The 19,515-nt window shown below is 37.9% G+C and overlaps 2 protein-coding genes across 3 annotated transcripts; one reads left to right on the forward strand and one right to left on the reverse strand.

Annotated features, from left to right (window-relative positions):
- Nucleotides 1-5,406: 5,406 nt before the first annotated feature.
- Nucleotides 5,407-10,003, forward strand: LOC104210709 (probable serine/threonine-protein kinase WNK4). 2 transcript variants are annotated; one of them, XM_009759668.2, is made up of 7 exons: nucleotides 5,407-5,656; nucleotides 6,228-6,493; nucleotides 7,349-7,572; nucleotides 7,956-8,113; nucleotides 8,219-8,531; nucleotides 8,659-8,940; nucleotides 9,319-10,003. In XM_009759668.2, exons 1-7 carry the CDS (start codon nucleotides 5,567-5,569, stop codon nucleotides 9,831-9,833), a joined length of 1,848 nt encoding a protein of 615 aa, XP_009757970.1. In that variant the 5' UTR covers nucleotides 5,407-5,566; the 3' UTR covers nucleotides 9,834-10,003. The 2 variants fall into 2 exon arrangements, with proteins under 2 accessions (XP_009757970.1, XP_009757969.1); XM_009759667.2 differs by having other exon boundaries at nucleotides 5,426-5,656; nucleotides 8,659-8,997.
- Nucleotides 10,004-10,426: 423 nt separating this feature from the next.
- Nucleotides 10,427-12,858, reverse strand: LOC104210710 (protein LATERAL BRANCHING OXIDOREDUCTASE 1-like). Its single transcript, XM_009759671.2, has 4 exons — nucleotides 12,532-12,858; nucleotides 11,512-11,759; nucleotides 11,109-11,436; nucleotides 10,427-11,025 (listed from the first exon to the last, which is right to left on the reverse strand). The coding sequence occupies exons 1-4, from the start codon at nucleotides 12,748-12,750 to the stop codon at nucleotides 10,771-10,773; spliced, it is 1,050 nt and encodes a 349-aa protein (XP_009757973.1). The 5' UTR covers nucleotides 12,751-12,858; the 3' UTR covers nucleotides 10,427-10,770.
- Between the last annotated feature and the right edge of the window lie 6,657 nt (nucleotides 12,859-19,515).

Genomic DNA, 19,515 nt, shown 5'->3' on the forward strand with positions numbered 1-19,515 from the left:
GACGAACAAGAACGGAAACGGAAAACTCGAACCAAGACTGCCAACGACCTCGACGTGAGATGAAGCTGTTGCTGGGGGTCGTGGAGGCTGTGTGTGTGTGTGTGTTATGGTGGTTCATCATTTCATGGCTGGAGGTCGACGGGTGAAGCAGCAGTTGCCATGGACATGGAAGCTGGAGCTTGCAACTGGAGAGGGCAGCCATGGGGGGGGGGTTCGTTTGAAAAAGAAGGAGAAGGGGCAGCAGCTTCCATGGAGGTCGTGGGGCTGTGTGTGGCTGGTCTGTCGTGGGCTGGTGGACGTGAGGGAGATAGTTGCTCCGACGAAGAAGAAGGCGAAGCAGAAAGGGTGGTCGACGGGACGTGAGGGCTGCTGGTTTGGGGTTCTGTCCGGCGGTGAGGGGGTTGACTTGGGTAGTCGTTTGGTTTCAATAGCGGACAGGGAGGCTGTTGAGGTGAAGCAGCAGCAGTGGCTGACGAAGAAGAAGAAGCAGCAGCAGGCGAACTGGCTGGAGCTTGACGAAGAAGACGAAGATGAAGATACAACAGGTGAAGCTGGGGGTCGACGCAGCGCTGCTGCTGCTCGTCAATGGCGGACGGAGGGGGGGGGTCAACTTGGGTGAAGCTGGACGTTGGGTGGTCGTTCATGGTTGAAGACGAAGGGAGAGGGGGCGGGCAGCCATGGGAGGTGATGGTGGAGGGGAAGGGGCAGCCATGAGAGGTGGAGCTTGGGGAAGTTTGGAGAAGATGGATAGAAGATGGGGGGGGGGGATGTTTTTTTTAGGTTAGGGTTTTCAAAAATGAAAAATGAAAAAATGGAAGAAGGGGGTTGGGATTTGTTTGGGTTATGGGGCGGACTGGGTCGGGTCGATCCGGTGGGGGTTATTTGGTTTGGGCCTGGTTGATTTAAATTAAAAGGTGGCCCAATCCGATTTTCTTCTTATTTCCATTGCTTTTTTTTTCTTAAACTAAAACTAAATTCTAAAAATCCTAAATTATCCTATAGAACTAAATTAATTTATAAAAGTGCAAATTAATTCTCAATAACAATTAACACATAATTAAATAGCAATTACGATAAAATCACACAATTTGGACATTAAACGCTAAAAATGCAACGTACATTATTTTTATGATTTTTTTTTTGTAAAACAAACTTAATTGCTCCTAATTGTAGAATTAAATCCTAAATGCAAATGCGACATATTTTTGTATTTTTTATTAATTTAACAAATAAACATGCATGGACAAATACAAATAATTATTGAAAATGCCACGAAAATTCTAAAAAATTGCACACAAAGGAAAATTGCTTTATTTTGAATTTTTTGGGAGTAATTCTCTCATAGGGCAAAAATCACGTGCTTACAAAAACAAAATGCTGATCTCAGGGCACAAGTGGAGAACCTGAAAGCAGAACTGCTACCGAGCAAAAGTCGGCGAATGCCCGAATAGACCTAGTTCTCCAAACCCTTGCTGCAGCTTCCAAGCCCTCTACTCCTAGTGCCCCCTAAGCAACCATTTCAGTGACTAGTTTCTGGATTTTCTGTTCTTGTTTGAATGACTTGGCAGTTGTTTTTGTTTTGATGTGGATGGGATGTATATGTAATGCTCCCGATGTCAACTGTCCAATCTTTGGCTTTGCTTTATAAGCAAAGATATATGTTTTATATATAAAAACTATCCTCTTTTGCTATCTAAATGCTTATGTTCTCTATTTCTCTTTTCTATCATGTTGTGTGCACATATGTGGCATGAGTTAGCTAGGCTAGACTTCTTTATGCTGATTGCCTGCTTGTGTATTTTTAATGATGCCAAAAAGGGGAAGTATAATTGAAACAGGGATCTGATTAAGGGGGAAGCATAAAGTCAGGGAAAACTTGTGAAGTTTCTGTTGCTTTATCTCGTTATTTTTGCTCTAAAAATATGTTATCAATGTCTAAGTTTGTCATTATCAAAAAGGAAAAAATTGATTGGTTTTCAATGTCTTAGCCTTATGTTTTGATGATCTAACAAACTTATTGTCAAGAACCAGATCGGGAACGTGATACACTTGGTATATATTGCTAATCAACGGACTCCAGTTAATGTGAACTGCTGCAACTATAAAAGACAGAGAACCAACACAGGGGCCTGATCCCTTGTGTGTCCTGTCAGCAGTACGAAAGTCAACTGTGTACAGTTGAAAAGTGACTACCACAGAAACAGTTGCACATAGTGCAGCACAGTTCTGCAGTCACTTGTCCTTTGACCAACCAAGTGCTTACATCATTCAAGTGATGTCATCAAAAGTGTATTGACAAGAGTATTACAACAAAAATATCACTTGAACACTTGAGAATTCACTTCAAGCATTCAAGCCTTTTGAGACAGCGAATTCAATTCTCAAGTACCTCAAGAACAAAGTTTAATGCTACTACGGACCAGTTCCTAAATCTAGTATTTTGTTGTCCTTAGTTGAGTTGTAACTTTGTAATTGTTCTTCATTGTAATTGCTAAATTGCTTAGCTAGAAGCGTTGCCTAGGAACCCCTTTGTAAAACCATAAACCTTTGTGTTTATGTCATGACTAGAGTTAGTCATGAGTTGAAGTCTTTGTAATAGGTATATTGCAAAGTGGCTTGTAATATGTGTATTACAAGTTAGTGAGGGATTAAGAGTTTAATTCCTAGATTGCATAGGTTGTAATCTAAAATTGCTCATAGTGAAATTGAAATCCTACCAGTGTAGGTCGTGATTTTTATTCCCTTGAGCAGAGATTTTTCCACGTAAAAACTCCATGTCTTATTTACTTACTATTTTATTAGTATTCTCAGTGGAAACTCATAGAGGACCCGGTACTCTATAGTTTGGCGGACTCATATAAACTATCATTGGTTTTATTAGAAGTTCGTGGTTCATGTTCAATAGTTGCTAATAGAAATCGTTACCTTTCAGTATGTGTTAGACCTACCTAGTTCTAAAGACTAGGTGCTATCACGACTAATTCGGAGAGATTTTGGATCGTGACAATATAATATAAGTGAAAGCCATTTACAAAAATGAAGTTTAAGTTTATATCGCTCACGGTAGTTTTACTTAAAGAAAAGATTATGAAAAAGTCATTAGAATGGTACTTGAATCAATTTATAATTTTGAGTTTCCAGACATATTGCACTTTTGCTTGGTTGAGGCTTCCTCTCCATTCTAAGACGCAAAAGGCGATAACTCATATCAATAGAGATCCACAATTCTAAGTTCTTTATAGTACTTGGTACGCATAAATTTTAAAATCTTGTATTTTTTTCTCGCATATTCATAATTGCTTCTAATCTTCTCATCCTTAAATGTACCTATCTCAGGCTTGAGTTGAGTCCACCACCTTACTCATTTCATATTTTCAAAATACCACCTTAGTCATTTTATCACTTCATAAAATAAATAAAAAATCTAACCTAAAGATTTGTCTATTTTTTCGAACTGGAATGGTTTAATATTGTGCAGCTCATCTATCTAACCCTTAGTAGATAGAATTATCTAGTACTTGTGTTGGTGGGAGGTAGTAGTATCTCTACGAAGGAGGTTCAATTTTTTTTGTAGCTAGTGGAAATTAAACTTATGACCTTATGAAGGTTTTGAACCCCCTTGACCACTAAACTACACTTTTAGGTTGTGTTAAGGGAGTTCAAAACTTAATGTATAGAGGTAAAAAACAGATTTGCCTTATATATACAATGTAATTTTCCGGCGAAGGGGGTTCGGATCCGCCCCCCTAAATCCGCCCCTGGTGTCAGCTATCCCATGGAATTAGTCGAGGTGCATCGGAAGTTGGCCCGGACACCACGGTTATAAAAATTAAATAAAATCTTCTTCTTTCAATAATTATTGATCCATAACCGATAGTGAATGAGATTCGAAGAGTAATATCCAGTTGAGGGAGAATATTATGGCCCCCTATCTGTCATGCGTAACCGTTTACCGTGTCTCACGAGGTCTAGAAGTTACTCTCGGTTTGGGATACATTGTTTTACCATATCCGATGTCGGATATATTGTTCATTCTACCTAGGTCTTGATATGAGGGGTTTCTGGCCTCGATTATAATCACGCCGATCCGGGCTTTCCCTTCGTTCTCTCATCGGGGAATAAGAGAAATTTTTGCCCTTGATTTTACCCGTACATAGCGGCGAAAAGTTCCATATTGGGGGGAGGGGTGGAGGGACAAATGCTCCCTAACAAAGGTGACTCTCCATACCTAGAGCTCGAATTCTGATTAAGAATGAAGGAGTATTTATCCCTCCACCACAACTTTTATTGGTGCATTTTGCAATTTCATAACGGGGTGTATCTAGTTTGACAATTAATTGGTCTATGATGCCACACGAGTATTAAATAAATGAAGGTGTGCCTCAATCTCACCTACTTCTCATCTCATTTTATTGATAATATCATAATTGTCTTGTTAGTTACTACAAATTGTAGTAATGTTTTCAAAACTAGTCTATTCAACTTATGCATATAACTATACATTAGTGAAGTCAAGTTGTCAAGTGCCAATTTCTCCGGCCCCAACTCCTTGAAAATGGATGTTGTATACTTGTATTCATAGAGTGAAAGCCATTTTTTTTAAAAAAAGTTTGTTTATATCGTTCATAGTAATTTTATCTTAAGAAAAAATTACGAAAAAACCCTTAAAATGCTACCTGAATTAATTTATAATTTCGAGTGTTCAAACACATCGCACTTCTGCTTGGTTTAGGCTTCCTCTTCGTTCTAAGACGAAGAAGGTAATGTCTCATCCCAATAGAGATCGATAATTCTAAGTTCTTTAAATATTTGGTACATATAAATTTTAAAATTCTTGTATTTTTTCTCCATATTAAAAGTTGCCTCTAATCTTCTCATCCTTAAATGTAGCTATCTCATGCTTGTGTCCACCACCTCAGTCATTTCATCTTTTCAAAATATCACCTTAGTCATTTTATCACTTCATAAAAAATAAAAATAAAAATCTAACCTAAAGATTTGGCCTTTCCTATATTCCTTTTTGTCACTCTTTTTCTCTCTCACCAGGTCCCTAGAGTCACCAAATTTGTCCTCTAATTAAATTATATGTTTTTTCTTCCTATTTTCCCTCGAGAAAATCCAATTCTTGGCCAATAAAATCTCACCTTTTTATCATTTCCCAACCAAAAAAAAAGAAAGAAAATAATCTGACCCTACTGGTTCTAACTTATGTACCAGCATTTTCACTTGTGCTATTCTTGCTGTCAAATCAGAATACACTCACCTATCACATTTGTCTCATTTCTCAATCAAATGTTTGCCAACAATTACTACTTCTCAAAACTCTTTTGTCTTCTCTTTGTTTCTTCTCTGAAACATCCTGGGATTTAATTATTATATACAGAATACAAAACACCTCTTTTACTTAGTCATAAACTACAAAACTTTTAGCTACCCACGTAACTCTTTTATAAGTAGATCACAAAAAAAAAAAAGAAAAAAAAAAGAGTAATTATTTTCCCTTTTCAAGTTTCAACTAATACCAACTTTCTTGATTTACTAAAACTCTTGGAAGAATCAATTCAATATGTATAAGGGAAGATTTTCAGAACACAGTAAAGAATCACAGGATGATCTTAGATATGTTGAAATTGACCCTACTGGTCGTTATGGACGTGTAAGTACTTTTTAACCTTAGTTTTTCCTTTTAAAGCTTCAATCTTTTTACTTTTTTATTGCATGTTATGAGATTTAAAATGGTTTTATGACAGTATGTAGTTGATCAATTATGCATGTACAATTCTTGTTGTAAATTATTGTAAGTTGAGTCAATTAGTATTTCTTTTAAAGCTTCAATCTTTTTGCCTTTTTGTTGCATGGTATAATCCTTAAAATGCTTTTGATGATAGTAATTTGGCTTTTCATCTACTCTCTAGCCGAGGGTCTATCGAAAATAGCCTCTTTCCCCTCCCGGGTCTCCCGGGTAGGGGTATCGAAAATAGCCTCTTTCCCCTCCCGGGTCTCCCGGGTAGGGGTAAAGTATGCGTACACATTACCCTACTTGTGGGAACTTACTGGGTTTGTTGTTATTGTTGTAATTTGGTTGATCAATTATGCATGTGCAATTCTTGATTTGTTGAGTTTCATAAATAGGAACAGAGAAAGTTACTATTTTTGTGTGAGTAGAGTAAATTATGTGTGATTCTTGATTATGTTTGATGTTTGGATTTTAATGCATGGGCGGACAGTTCGAGGAAGTTTTGGGAAAAGGGGCAATGAAAACAGTGTATAGAGCAATTGATGAGTTGCTAGGTATGGAAATGGCATGGAACCAAATTAAATTAAATGATTTGCTTCATTCACCAGAGGATATGGAGAGGCTTTACTCTGAAGTTCATCTGCTTAGCACTCTCAATCATCATTCTATCATGAGATTCTATACTTCTTGGATTGATGTTGAACACAGGACCTTTAATTTCATTACCGAGATGTTCACTTCCGGTACTCTCCGAGGGTAATGCTCTCTTCCTTGTTTTGCTTTTTTCAAGAATGGTTAATATTTATGGTCTGTATCTGGCAAGTTAAACGCAGTGACGAATACGAAATTTAGAGTATGTGAGTTCTACTCTTTGGAGGGGAGCCTTGACGTAACAGGTAAAGTTGTTGTGACCAGGAGGTCATGGGTTCGAGCCGTGGAAACATCCTCTTGCAGAAATGCAGGGTAAGACTGCGTACAATAGACCATTGTGATCCGGCCCTTCCTCGGACCGTGCGCATAGGGCAGCTTAGTGCACTGGGCTGCCCTTGGGTTCTACTCTTTATATATGTGCCAATTTTTTTACATACGCACATATAGAGTTCGAGCTAGACGAAGTGAGTTCTGTCGAATACACTGCATCTAGTCTAGATCCATTACTGGTTAGTGTTGCACCTAATTTGCAACCTAGCGGGATTTTGTTAAAGCGGGCTTGAGGCCGCGTGTGAGGGCCTTGGACTTAAAGGTTCCAATTTCGAGTACGGTCATATTAGTTTTTGAAATACTAATTGAATTTTTTTCTCTTTAGGTTGTAGCATAGATGCTAGGGATAGAGAAAATAAAAGAATTAAGGGAATCCTATAAAGGATCTGACACCTTGCCTCTGTAATGTCTTATGGGAAAAAAAACAAAGAATTTAAGATATGAGTTTCTGGTGAGCATTGTAATTAACTAAAAGGGGATCAGGAGGATCAATCTACACTTGACTTAAATATCTGTGGCGGATTTGCTGATAGGGATACATGGATGTACCATTTCCGCTGGTTGATTTTGATTTATTGGTAAAGCTATTATACAAGATAAGAAAATCACTGATCATTTGATTGAATGCAGATACAGAAAGAAGTATCAGCGAGTTGATATTCGAGCTATAAAGAATTGGGCACGCCAAATACTGGAAGGTCTTGTTTATTTACACGAACATGATCCTCCAGTGATCCATCGAGACCTGAAGTGTGATAACATATTTGTTAACGGTCATCTTGGACAAGTGAAGGTTGGGGACCTGGGCTTAGCTGCAATTCTTCGTGGATCACAGAGAGCGCACAGTGTTATAGGTACTTCATCTCCCAATTCCCTTTTTCCGTGCTGGAATCTTTGTGGTCAATCTGTTATTCATCTCCTGTGTAGCCAAATATCTCATCACACCTTAATATGTAGCCGGAAATGAATTTTGGTGAATCAAGCTCTGTTGTCTGGCCCTTCCCCGGATCCTGCACATAGCGGGAGGTTAGTCCATCGGGCTACCCTTAAGCTCTGTGGTCTTCCGAAGTCAATTTTATCTAGACTGGCCTTGAATTTGAGACTTTTCTCTATATAAAATTCAATCAGAGAGACTTTTCTCTATATAAAATTCAATCAGATCTGAGGTGCATTATTGTTTTGTAAAACATTCCACATTTTATACTTGACTGTTTATTATTTCTGTTCATTGCAATAGGGACACCTGAGTTCATGGCACCGGAACTATACGAGGAGAACTATAATGAGCTAGTTGATGTATATTCATTTGGCATGTGCATGTTAGAGATGCTTACTGGTGAATATCCATACAGTGAATGTGTTAACCCCGCACAAATATACAAGAAAGTGACCTCTGTAAGATGCTGTCTCTCTCTCTCTCTCTCTCTCTTAATAAGATCTTTTCGAAAGTTTTGTCAGTCAATCAGAAATTTACATGATTATCTTTTTCGCCTCACTCAGGGTAAGAGGCCTAGGGCATTTTATAAAGTCCAAGATCTGGATGCACAAAGGTTTATTAGGAAATGCTTGGAGCCAGCATCAAAAAGATTATCAGCTAAAGAACTAATGGTTGATCCATTTCTTGCATTAGATAATATTGATGGTAAGTCGGTGACAATGATGCAACTTCAAAAGCCTTTCTTGAATGATAAAATTGCTATCGAGGACCTCCACTTGAATGACGACGCTCCAAGGACTAATATGACCATCACGGGGAAATTGAATCCTGAAGACGATACCATTTTAATTAAGGTGCAGATTGCGGATAATGAAGGTATTTGCTGCTCTTCATCTGTATCAAATTTCCATTTCCTATGACCTCAGCTTTGTTTTTGAAGTATTTATGCTTTGCAACTCGGTCCAACAAATGAGGCTAAAGTTGTCACAATTTATCCATGTAGGTGATGTTAGGAATGTGTATTTCCCGTTTGACATAGTAACTGACACCCCCACGGAGGTTGCAAATGAAATGGTGAAGGAATTAGATATAACAGACTGGAAGCCGCATGAAATAGCTAATATGATCGATGGAGAGATATCTGGCCTGGTACCTCAGTGGAAGAAATGGAATCAGTTTGAATCTGCCGATTACCAGGTGCTAAGCTATAAAGACGACGATAATGATCACCATAACCCTTTCCAAGGTTTCTCATCTTGCTCATCTTCTCAAGTGTCATTGTCAGGTCTGCTCTCCTCTCAAGTGATTGACACAAACACCAATGATCCTCATTGGCTTCATGGTATTATGATTCATCTAATCTAGTGTTATTACCAATTCCACGAACGTCGTCTTTGCTTTATTGTCCGCAGATTTTGTTTAATTAACTTGAACAATAGTTTGGATTGATGAGAATAAACCACATATATTAGTGGAGTTATAATAAAGTGCTAGCATCATTTCTACATTTTTCGACCCTGAAAAAAAAACAAGAGGTGATTGTTTATATGTTTGTCACTGCATTTTACTTGGCCTTATTATTTCGATCGACCATTTAACTGCTTCTTTGATTGAAGTTTAACTTTTTTATTACATCTGACCAAGTCATCAACTACTCTTGCAGGCGATATGTTTGATGACACCAGCTCTCAAAGCTCATCGCACTCTGCAAATTATTCCAACTTCAATTACTTCTCTGATGATGAGAATGATCCCGTGACAACCTCTACAAAACAAAGTCAGCCAGCTACTGCAATTAGCCACCATACTTCCCGGTTTTGTCCCGGGGAAAACTCAAGCACCGGGCAGTCTTTAGCAAAAATGTGCTACAAGCAGTGCAAAGATATGCTAAAATTAAAAGGAACTTCTTCCACTTCTAAAGAAAAGGACAAAGTTGATGCGCGTAGACTAACAAGGAACAAGTCCTTAGTGGATATGCGCAGCCAGTTGCTGCACAAGACATTGGTGGAGGAAGTGCACAAGAGACGATTGTTCAAGACGGTTGGTGCTGTGGAAAATATTGGGTTTCAACAACCTTATGAGGATTCAAGAAGGAGTCCTCAATCAATGAATTGTACTTATTCCATGAGATTGTTGAGTGACGAGAAGGGACGAGGTCACAAACCAAGAAGACGTTGATTTCTTCTCCTGAATATTTATCTTAAATGTACGATGATATATACATATGCTAGTTTTAAGCAGATCCAAGTTTTGAATTAGGCAGGTGTAAATAACAATAAAAGCGTTTGTTCAAATTTTGTACATTTGTACCTTATAGTGATGTAAGAATAAACAACCTCTTGCCCTTATACGCTTTCAGCAATAGAATTCCAAAGGTACCTAACAGATGAAGTGCTACATCTAATTGCTTATCTGACCAAAACCCAGAGGCTGTGAAATGTACTATGTAACTAGTATTATTGGTATCATGGTACGATATCATCACCTCTACCTTATGCAAGAGTCTTTCGGTTATTCCACAATTTCTAGGTAAATTGCAGGAGCAAGTGGACAGAAACTTTTGGTCTGTAAATGTATCCCAATTCAGGGAAAAATACTCATACTTTCACCAATTTCCATGGTGAACAAGATTCAACTACTCTAACTCCTCTTTATCTTCATTTCAGTGCAGGTTGAATTTGGAGAGAAATAAATACTAACATTCAGAAGAAGGAAGTTGCAGTGTCTCCATTTTCCAGGGCGAACAAGATTCAAGCTGCTACAGGCTGGACTTGGAGAGAAATATATACTTCTAGAGTTTAAGTTATATACACTATTAGTGTAAGAACTTTTACATCATCTGGTCACCTTACATGTTGTAGCAAATAACCTACCTTTTTTTCAAGATTATAAATCTCATATTTTAAGGAGACTTACATGTAAATATCCTTTGGGTGACCTGATAGTGCAAAAATTCCTTATACTGCAGGTGTATGTAACTTAAACTCATACTTCTATTATTGAAAGAAAGTGGTACTAAACAGAAGTTACATGAGACAATGTTGAAGAAATTACGAATTAAAATACAAATCAAAAAAGAAGGAACTGAAATTGATGCTCTCTTAGCTTTTTGTTATCAGCTATCGAGTTCTTGGCATATCATTGCTGCTTCTATAGGTCTTCTCCCGCGCTGATAGTTTTGGAAGAAGAGTTCAACAAAATTCTTAATGTTCTTGTACAGTCTTGGCCTTTCCTCATTGATAAGCTTCTCCACTGGTCCAATCTCAACATCTACATCTGGCATAATGAAAACAGCAAGAGTGTTTCTTTCTCTTTCTGTGTTCGTCACCACCCTGTGCACAGGGCTCTTGAAAATTCCATTGCTCATTATCTGCAAGGAAACAACAACTCTGAGAATTTTACGTGCTGTACAATATTTGAGATTTGACAACTCTGTCCCAAAGATGGATATACCTCAACTTGATCTCCAACATTAATTAGGATACCGTATGGGACAACGGGCACTCTAAACCATTGATCATCTTTTAGAACCTGAAGCCCTTCAACTTCTTTGTCTTGCAACAGGAGGGTAATGGCTGATCCATCGGCATGTGGTTTGACTCCGAGTACAACATCAGGCCTTGGGCATGGAGGATAGAAGTTGAATCGTGCAACCATCATTCCTCGCTCTCCACACTGGTCCAGAAAGCAGTTCTCCTCCAAGTTCAATGACGTCGCTATGGCCTTTAGGAGGGACTCACTCAACAACTTCATATTCTTGATATATTCTTCAAAAACTTCCCTGCCAAGTAAGGTAATCTTATTAGCCCTATGCTTCTAATTTCCTCATTTCAGAGTAAAAGGTGAGAACATATACCTAAAACATTCAGGTTTTTCTGGCCAGAATTGGAGTTTCCTTATGTCTTTAGGCATCACATTTAGATACAATCTGTCGGTCCAATCAAGTGTTTGGTTTTCTGAAAGAACTGAATCATTTCCGTATCCTTCAATGTCATCAACTGTTCTAGCATATTTAAGCTTCTCTTCAGTTGGAAGAGCGAAGAACTGTTTGCTAATATCGCGCACTCTGTCAAGAAATGAATCTGCTATTCCATGATTTATGACCTGAATTTCAAATATTACCCCATACATATGTTACTATTAAACGGATATTACAACCAATAGTACAGAGAACACATAGATAGCTTACAATTATGATTTAAGTACTGCCTCTTCTCATTGACATTCATATCTTCTTCTTTTTACTACTTTGATATCATCCCCTGGTAACGATTTTTTTCTTTTACTATCTTAGATGCAGTAACTTTTACTATAATTTTGTTTTCCACAGTTTCATTCACTTTTTTTTTATCCTCTTAAGTTTGAGTTCTACTTTCCTTTCTGTCAATCACAAGCCAAGGGAAAAAACATTTCCAAGATTAGAAAATGCTACTATTAAACAAAAAACATATTGTGGTCAACTGTGATAACATTGCTAACAATGAAATTAGTTGAACTTAATAAAATAAAATAAAAAATCCAAAAACACTCAGATTTCGATATATGGTTCCACATTTCAGGCCAGAGACAGACCTATGTCAAGATAATTTCACCCCTGAAACGCTTTGGTAATGATCCCAAATAATGATGTTTTAAGCATAACGATATACAGACTTCATTTAACTTAGGTTAATGTAGGCTAGAGACAGACCTACGTCAAGATAATCACCTTGTTCTAGCCTAAGTTGATCTAGACCATAGATAATCACCTTGTTCTAGCCGATCTTATTATTGGTGTTCTTTTTTATGGATTGCCGTTTCAAATATTGCTCCCGTTGGACTTCTTTATGTCGGGATATGGATCAAATAATAAATACTTAAGTACCCAAAGTCAGACCTGGAAGCAGCCACAAGACCTGAGACCTGATTGAAGTTTGTTGAGCTCTTGTTCTCGGGCGGGGGAATGGGATGATGAAATGATAAGACTAAGATCAACATCTGGCACATCCAGCAGTGGAGGAAATGTATTGATTGAGCCTTGATTATGAATATACTTTTCTGGAATTTGATTGCTGTTTGCCAGTTCTTGAACTGACTTGAAAACTGTTTCTACCATGGTTTCTGTAAGAAGCAAAATCTAGGTTAGTTGCAGATCTTGTTGTTTGCTTTTGTTTTTAACAATTGATGTAATTCCCAAGAAAAAACCACATGAACTACAAGTGGTGGTTTGACTTTTTTTAATAGCTGGAAAATATAGACATCAATTAGTCATAAAATGGATTTTTTTAATGGAATACTGCACTAATTTCTCGGTTTCCTTTTTAATATTGAAACTAGTGTATTTGACCTAGTGATTCTTCTGAGAGAAAGAGAAGAGCAAGTGTATGAAAATACAATTAGCTGATGTATATGTATTGGAAAAAAACTGAATCTAAATATTGAAGATGACGTGTCATGACACATGAAATGGTCAAAAGGTCAAAACACAATAAATAGCCAAGAGGCACGGGAGACAACAGATATGAGGAGAAGAAAACAACCTAGGTGTGGACCGTTACTCAAATAGGTACGAGTCTCGTACCTATTCGAGTCATTTAAAGACCGAAGATCGGAAGGAGTTGAAGATACGAATCTGATGACGTAAAAAAGTCTAAATACAACATTAAATATCAAATACGTTAGAGAATTTGAATTAAATAGAAATGATTGTGTAACGTTTCTTTTAATGTCATTTATTGCTCATAATTGCCTCATTAAGACAAATGCATTACATCTTCTCCTAGAATCAACTATAAAAGGAGAAGGACTCAACATCTGTAAGGACAAGAAATATTATTGAGATTACACTGAAATACAAAATTACTTATTACTTTATTATTCTCAAAAGTCTTTTATTATTTTCGTCTCCAGATTATCAGTAACCCAAATTTCTCTATATTTCTAAGCTTTGACCAAAGACTCAGATTTTTGGTTAAACAAATTGGTTCCGTTACCAGGAATATGATAATCTTCTCTTTTAAGCTACATTCCAGCCATTGTTATCATCATGTCAAACAACAATAACAGTGAAAACACCTTGGGAAACCATGAAAATCAAATCCATCAAAATCAAGGAGATTTACAGATCATTGACGTGGTTCCCTCCCCTCAAAATTCACCACGTCAATCTCGTGAAGGCACTCCTGCTCCTGAATCTCGTGCTGATCAACAAGAGCAATCTGAACATTTTGAAGGGGTAGATGAAGCTTTACAAAAAGTAATTGATACACGGGTTAACAAAGTTCTTCAGACTCTAGTAAGTCGATTACCTGTTGCACCACCCACACCTACACCTAATAATAATACATTGGAGAATCCTCGTTCTGGCCTTGTTAATTCTGGAAATGGAGGAACCCCCAGTGAACCACAGGAAGGAGAACTAGGTAATTCAAATAATTCTCATTTGCAAAATTTAGTATTAACTTTGCAGAAACAGCTCAAGGAACAAAATGAGCGCATCGAGCAAATCCCTGGAGTTCCCTCTGTAATTAAAGGAGTGGATGTGGATAAATACTCACAACAACCTTGGAAACCAAGTGCTGCTCCCCTTCCAATCCCTAAAAAGTTCAAAATGCCTGACATCTCGAATTATGATGGCACAACAGACCCACGTGAGCACATAACTGCATTTACAACAGGCGTGAAAGGCAATGACTTGACCAAACAAGAAATTAAATCAGTACTGGTCAAGAAATTTGGAGAAACACTCACCAAGGGCGCATTGACCTGGTATTCTCTTTTACCCGAAAATTCTATTAATTCTTTTGCTGAGCTTGCAGATTCTTTTATTAAAGCACACTCGGGAGCTCAAAAGGTTGAGAAAAGAATGGAGGATATTTTCAAAATCAAGCAAGGGGACTCCGAGTTGCTCAGGGATTTTGTTGATAGATTCCAACGTGAAAGAATGACTTTACCTCGTGTACCTGATAACTGGGTTGAAATAGCTTTTGCAAGTAACTTAAATGACAAAAGCTCAGAAGCCACGAGAAGACTTAAAGAAAGCCTTCGAGAGTTTCCTGCAACCACGTGGAATGACGTTTATAACAGGTATAGTATGAAGTTGCGAATTGAGGAAGATACCGTACCTCAGTTTCGTCATGAAGAAAGGAGCAATTCCACGAGATCAGAAACCGAAAAAAGATCAGGTAAAAACAGGTACGATCCATATATGGGACCTGCAGGGAAATACTCACAGTCAAAGCAGGATAGTCAACGATATGATCAAAAATCGAGGAACAGGGAATCTGGTTCTTCATCAAGGTTCAAAAATGACCGAAACAGACAAGAGTCACGAGATAATGACAAAAGTTTAAAAGCAAGGTTCGGCGGATATAACTTTAATGTCACCACCTCCGAGCTCGTAGCTGTTTTGAGGAGCATGAGAGATAAGGTACGATGGCCAAAAGAGATGCGGTCAAATCCAAATAGACGCAATCCAGACCATTGGTGCGAATTCCACAATGATCACGGGCACAAAACTTCAGAATGTAGATTCTTACAAAGTGAAGTGGATCATCTATTGAAACAAGGGTATCTCACTGAGTTATTTAGTGAGAAAGGTAAGCAAGCCTATATGAAAAATAGGCAGGAGCCACCAAAGCCCCTTCACCCAAGAGAACCGCGAATGTTATAAGTGGGGGAGAAGATATTCACGGTGTAACATATACGGCTTCCAATAAGGTTTCTAAAGTAACGATAACACACGGTAAATGGGTACGGTAGGTTTTAGAAAATGAAAGTATTTCTTTCGATGATGCAGATACCGAAGGAGTAATGACCCCACATAACGACGCACTGATAATATCTTTACTTGTATATGATACTAATGTAAAACAAGTTTTTATTGATCCAGGAAGTTCCGTGAATATTATACTATTAAGGGTATTACGTGAAATGCAAGTTGAAGACAAAATGATACCTAAGGCGCATACCCTATCCGAGTTCGACAATTCAAGTGTGGTAAAAAAAGGAGAGGTAATTCTAACAACTTTTGCTGCAGGTGTTGTTAAAGAAACTAAATTTCAGGTAGTAGATATGGAAATGGCTTACAATATGATCATGGGGAGACCTTGGATCCATGACATGGATGCTGTCCCATCAACTCTACATAAAGTTATTAAATTCCCATCACCATGGGGAATTTGTCAAATTCGTAGGGATCAGCAGACAGCCAGGAGTATCAACGCTGTAACAGATACGAGCACCGTAAATAAAGAAAAATAGCAATTACAGGAAACAGTTGAAGGTATCAAGGATCAAACCTCAACCGAACAAGAAAAGACAGATTTAGACTCGAGACCTGATACAATTCAGGAACCTGAAGAGAATGAAAATATCAAAACAACAATTGAAGAGATTGAGGCTGTGATATTATTTGGGCAATGGCCTGAACGGAAGGTTTATATTGGAGCCAATTTAAGCTCAGACATGCGAGGTATGTTGATTGAATTTTTAAAAGCTAACGTGGACTGTTTTGCTTGGTCCCATACTGATATGACAGGGATACCATCGGATGTGATGACTCACAAACTAAATGAAGACCCATCCTTCACACCAGTAAAGTAAAAGAAAAGAAAGCAAGGAGCTTTCAAAAATCAGGTGATTAAAGATGAGGTCCAAAAGCTAGTAAAAATTGGGTCAATACGCGAGGTAAAGTATCCTAATTGGTTAGCAAACACAGTTGTTGTACCTAAGAAAAATGGTAGGTGGCGGATTTGCGTGGATTATACAGATCTTAACAAAGCCTGCCCAAAAGATTCTTTCCCTTTACCGCATATAGATCAGTTAATTGATGCAACTGCAGGACATGAACTTTTGAGTTTTTTAGATGCATATTCGGGGTACAACCAAATTAAAATGGACCCCAGTGACGAAGAAAAAACTTCTTTCATCACAGACAGGGGGACTTACTATTATAAAGTAATGCCCTTTGGTCTCAAAAATGCTAGAGCAACCTATCAAAGGTTGGTCACCAAAATGTTCCAAGAACATTTAGAAAAAATCATGGAGGTATATATAGACGATATGCTCGTCAAAACCCAACATTCTCATGATCATATTTCTTATTTATCCGTTACATTTGAAATTTTATGAAAATTTAATATGAAACTCAATCCAGAAAAATGTGCATTTGGGGTTGCCTCAGGCAAATTTTTGGGCTTTCTCGTTTCTAACCGTGGTATTGAGGTAAATCCTTGTCAGATCAAAGCAATAGAGGAGATCCCTGATATCCTTACAAGTAAAAAAGAAGTCCAAAGGCTAACGAGAAGAATTGCAGCCTTGGGGAGATTTATTCCCAAATCTTCAGAAAAATGCTTTAAATTTTTCTCCGCACTCAAAAAGCAAGATCATTTTGAGTGGAACGAAGATTGTCAACGAGCCCTTAGAAATTAAAAGCCTACTTGTCAAATCCACCATTATTGGTAAAACCAAAAGAAGGAGAAAAGCTACTCATCTATTTTGCCGTGTCAGAAGTTGTGGTAAGTGTTGTTTTAGTCCGTGAGGACCAAGGTAAACAATCTCCTATCTATTATATAAGCAAGTCTTTATTAGATGCTGAAACACGATATCCACAACTAGAAAAATTAGCATTAGCTTTGATCATGACATCTAGAAAATTAAGACCTTATTTTCAATGTCATCCCATTGTTGTAGTTACTGCTTTTCCATTACGAAACATTTTGCATAAACATGAATTGTCAGGGAGGTTAGCAAAATGGACTATAGAATTAAGTGAATACGAAATCATTTATCAACCTAGGACTGCTATAAAATCTCAAGTATTAGCCGATTTCGTAGCTGATTGTAGCCAGGGGATGCATTTAGAAGCAGAAAAAGAATTACAAGTTTTTAATGGTGCAAACCCGGGGATTTGGATTTTATTCACTGATGGTTCGTCTAGTGTAAAAGGAGCAGGCCTAGGGATAGTTCTCATACCACCTACAGGTGAGACTATTAGACAGGCTATAAAATGTCATTCTATAACTAACAATGAAGCAAAGTATGAGGCTGTAATTGCAGGTCTAGAATTGGCACGAGAACTCGGCATAACACAGATTATAATCAAGAGTGATTCTCAACTCGTGGTCAATCAAAATGCTGGGGACTTATACAGCCAGGGAGACACGAATGCAAGAATATCTCGAAAAGGTACAGGAACTAATAAATCAATTCCAAACTTGGAAAGTAATACAGATCCCAAGAGATGAGAATGTGGAGGCAGATGCTTTAGCTAATCTCGCATTTGCAGCAGATGTAGCAAACGACGCAAATGCTTCAGTCGTACATTTATTTCATTCCGTTCTCGAACCTGATAAGAACGAGGTAAATTTTAATCATTTAACATGGGATTGGAGAAACGAAATTATTGCTTTTTTTTTTCAGCGCGGAACCATGCCTGCTGACAAAAGAAAAGCTTATGCACTTCGCAAAAAAGCTGCTCATTACTATTTACATCAAGGAAATCTTTATCGAAAGATGTTTGGTGGGCCATTAGCAAGGTGTCTCGGACCTTCCTAAACTGAATATGTGATGAGAGAAGTACATGAAGGACATTGTGGAAATCACGTAGGAAGAAGGTCGCTGGTAAAAATACTGATTCGAGCAGGGTATTATTGTCCTAAAATGGAAGAAGAAGCAAACGGTTTCGTGTCCAAGTGTGATAAATGTCAAAGATACGACAATAATATGCATAGACCAGCTGAGCTATTGCACCCTGTTATAGCCCCGTGGCCCTTTATGAAATGGGGAATGGATATCGTAGGTCCATTACCACAAGCAAAAGGTCAGGTGAAATTTCTACTTGTACTTACAGATTATTTTACTAAATGGGTAGAAGCAGGAGCATTTAAACAGGTACGAGAGAAGGAAGTTAAAGACTTCATTTGGAGAAATATAATATGCCGTTTTGGAGCATTAAAGGAAAACGTGTGTGACAACGGTCCGCAATTCATAGGAGCTCAAACCACTGAATTTTTTCAAAGTTGGCAAATTAAAAGGATAACATCTACACCATACCATCCAGTAGGTAATGGACAAGCGGAATCCACAAACAGGGTCATTATCAACAACTTGAAGAAAAGGTTACAGGATTCAAAAGGTAATTGGCCTAAGGTATTACCTGGGGTATTATGGGCTTATCGTACAATGACAAAAACAAGCACGGGAGAAACACCCTTTTCAATGATTTATGGTGCGGAGGCTTTGATTCCAGTTGAAATAGGAGAACCGAGCACACGGTACATTCAAGCAACGGAGGAATCAAATGATGAAGAGATGCAGGTGAATCTTGATTTGCTCGAAGGAAGAAGAGAAGCTGCATTAATAAGGATGATAACACAAAAACAAGTAATTGAACGATATTATAATAGAAAAGCACGCCTCAGATTCTTTAAAATTGGGGACTTCGTGCTTAAAAAGGTGTTCCAATCTACAAAAGCTGCTAATTCAGGAAAGCTAAGTCCAACATGGGAAGGACCCTACAGAGTTCGTGACATTGCAGGAAAAAGGAGTATACGAGTTGGAGACAATGGATGGCAAGGTTGTACCCTCGCATTGGAATGATGTCCACCTAAAACGATATTATTTTTGAGAAAGTACCTACGATCAGGTATCGCTGTATTAGAAGTTTTCTTTGAATTGTTAAAATTTTACTAACGATTTTAGATGCTAGGCAAAAACCCTAACTCGTGCCAAATGATGAGTCACGACCTGCACGGCAAAATGGAATATTCTAAAATTCCCAGCCCAGGGTTACAAATTAATCTGATGGAAATACACACGGGTTAGGCAGTCTTCATCTTTAATCGCACCTCCGAGTCCCGTATGTTTTTCTGTTTTCAGG

This window comes from Nicotiana sylvestris, chromosome 6 (genome assembly GCF_000393655.2).
Source record: "Nicotiana sylvestris chromosome 6, ASM39365v2, whole genome shotgun sequence".
In the NCBI taxonomy this organism is placed as follows: Eukaryota; Viridiplantae; Streptophyta; class Magnoliopsida; order Solanales; family Solanaceae; genus Nicotiana; species Nicotiana sylvestris.

Bases quoted from the DNA above. Each gene is read 5' to 3' on its own strand.
- LOC104210710 (XM_009759671.2), bottom strand. From the start codon at position 12,750: ATGGTAGAAACAGTTTTCAAGTCAGTTCAAGAACTGGCAAACAGCAAT. The intron at 11,437-11,511 runs GTATATGTTCTC...CTTACTTGGCAG, and splicing joins GAAAAACCTGAATGTTTTAG to GGAAGTTTTTGAAGAATATA. The intron at 11,026-11,108 runs GTATATCCATCT...GTTTCCTTGCAG, and splicing joins ATGTTGGAGATCAAGTTGAG to ATAATGAGCAATGGAATTTT.
- LOC104210709 (XM_009759667.2), top strand. From the start codon at position 5,567: ATGTATAAGGGAAGATTTTCAGAACACAGTAAAGAATCACAGGATGAT. The intron at 7,573-7,955 runs GTACTTCATCTC...TCATTGCAATAG, and splicing joins GAGAGCGCACAGTGTTATAG to GGACACCTGAGTTCATGGCA. The intron at 8,998-9,318 runs GTATTATGATTC...CTACTCTTGCAG, and splicing joins TGATCCTCATTGGCTTCATG to GCGATATGTTTGATGACACC.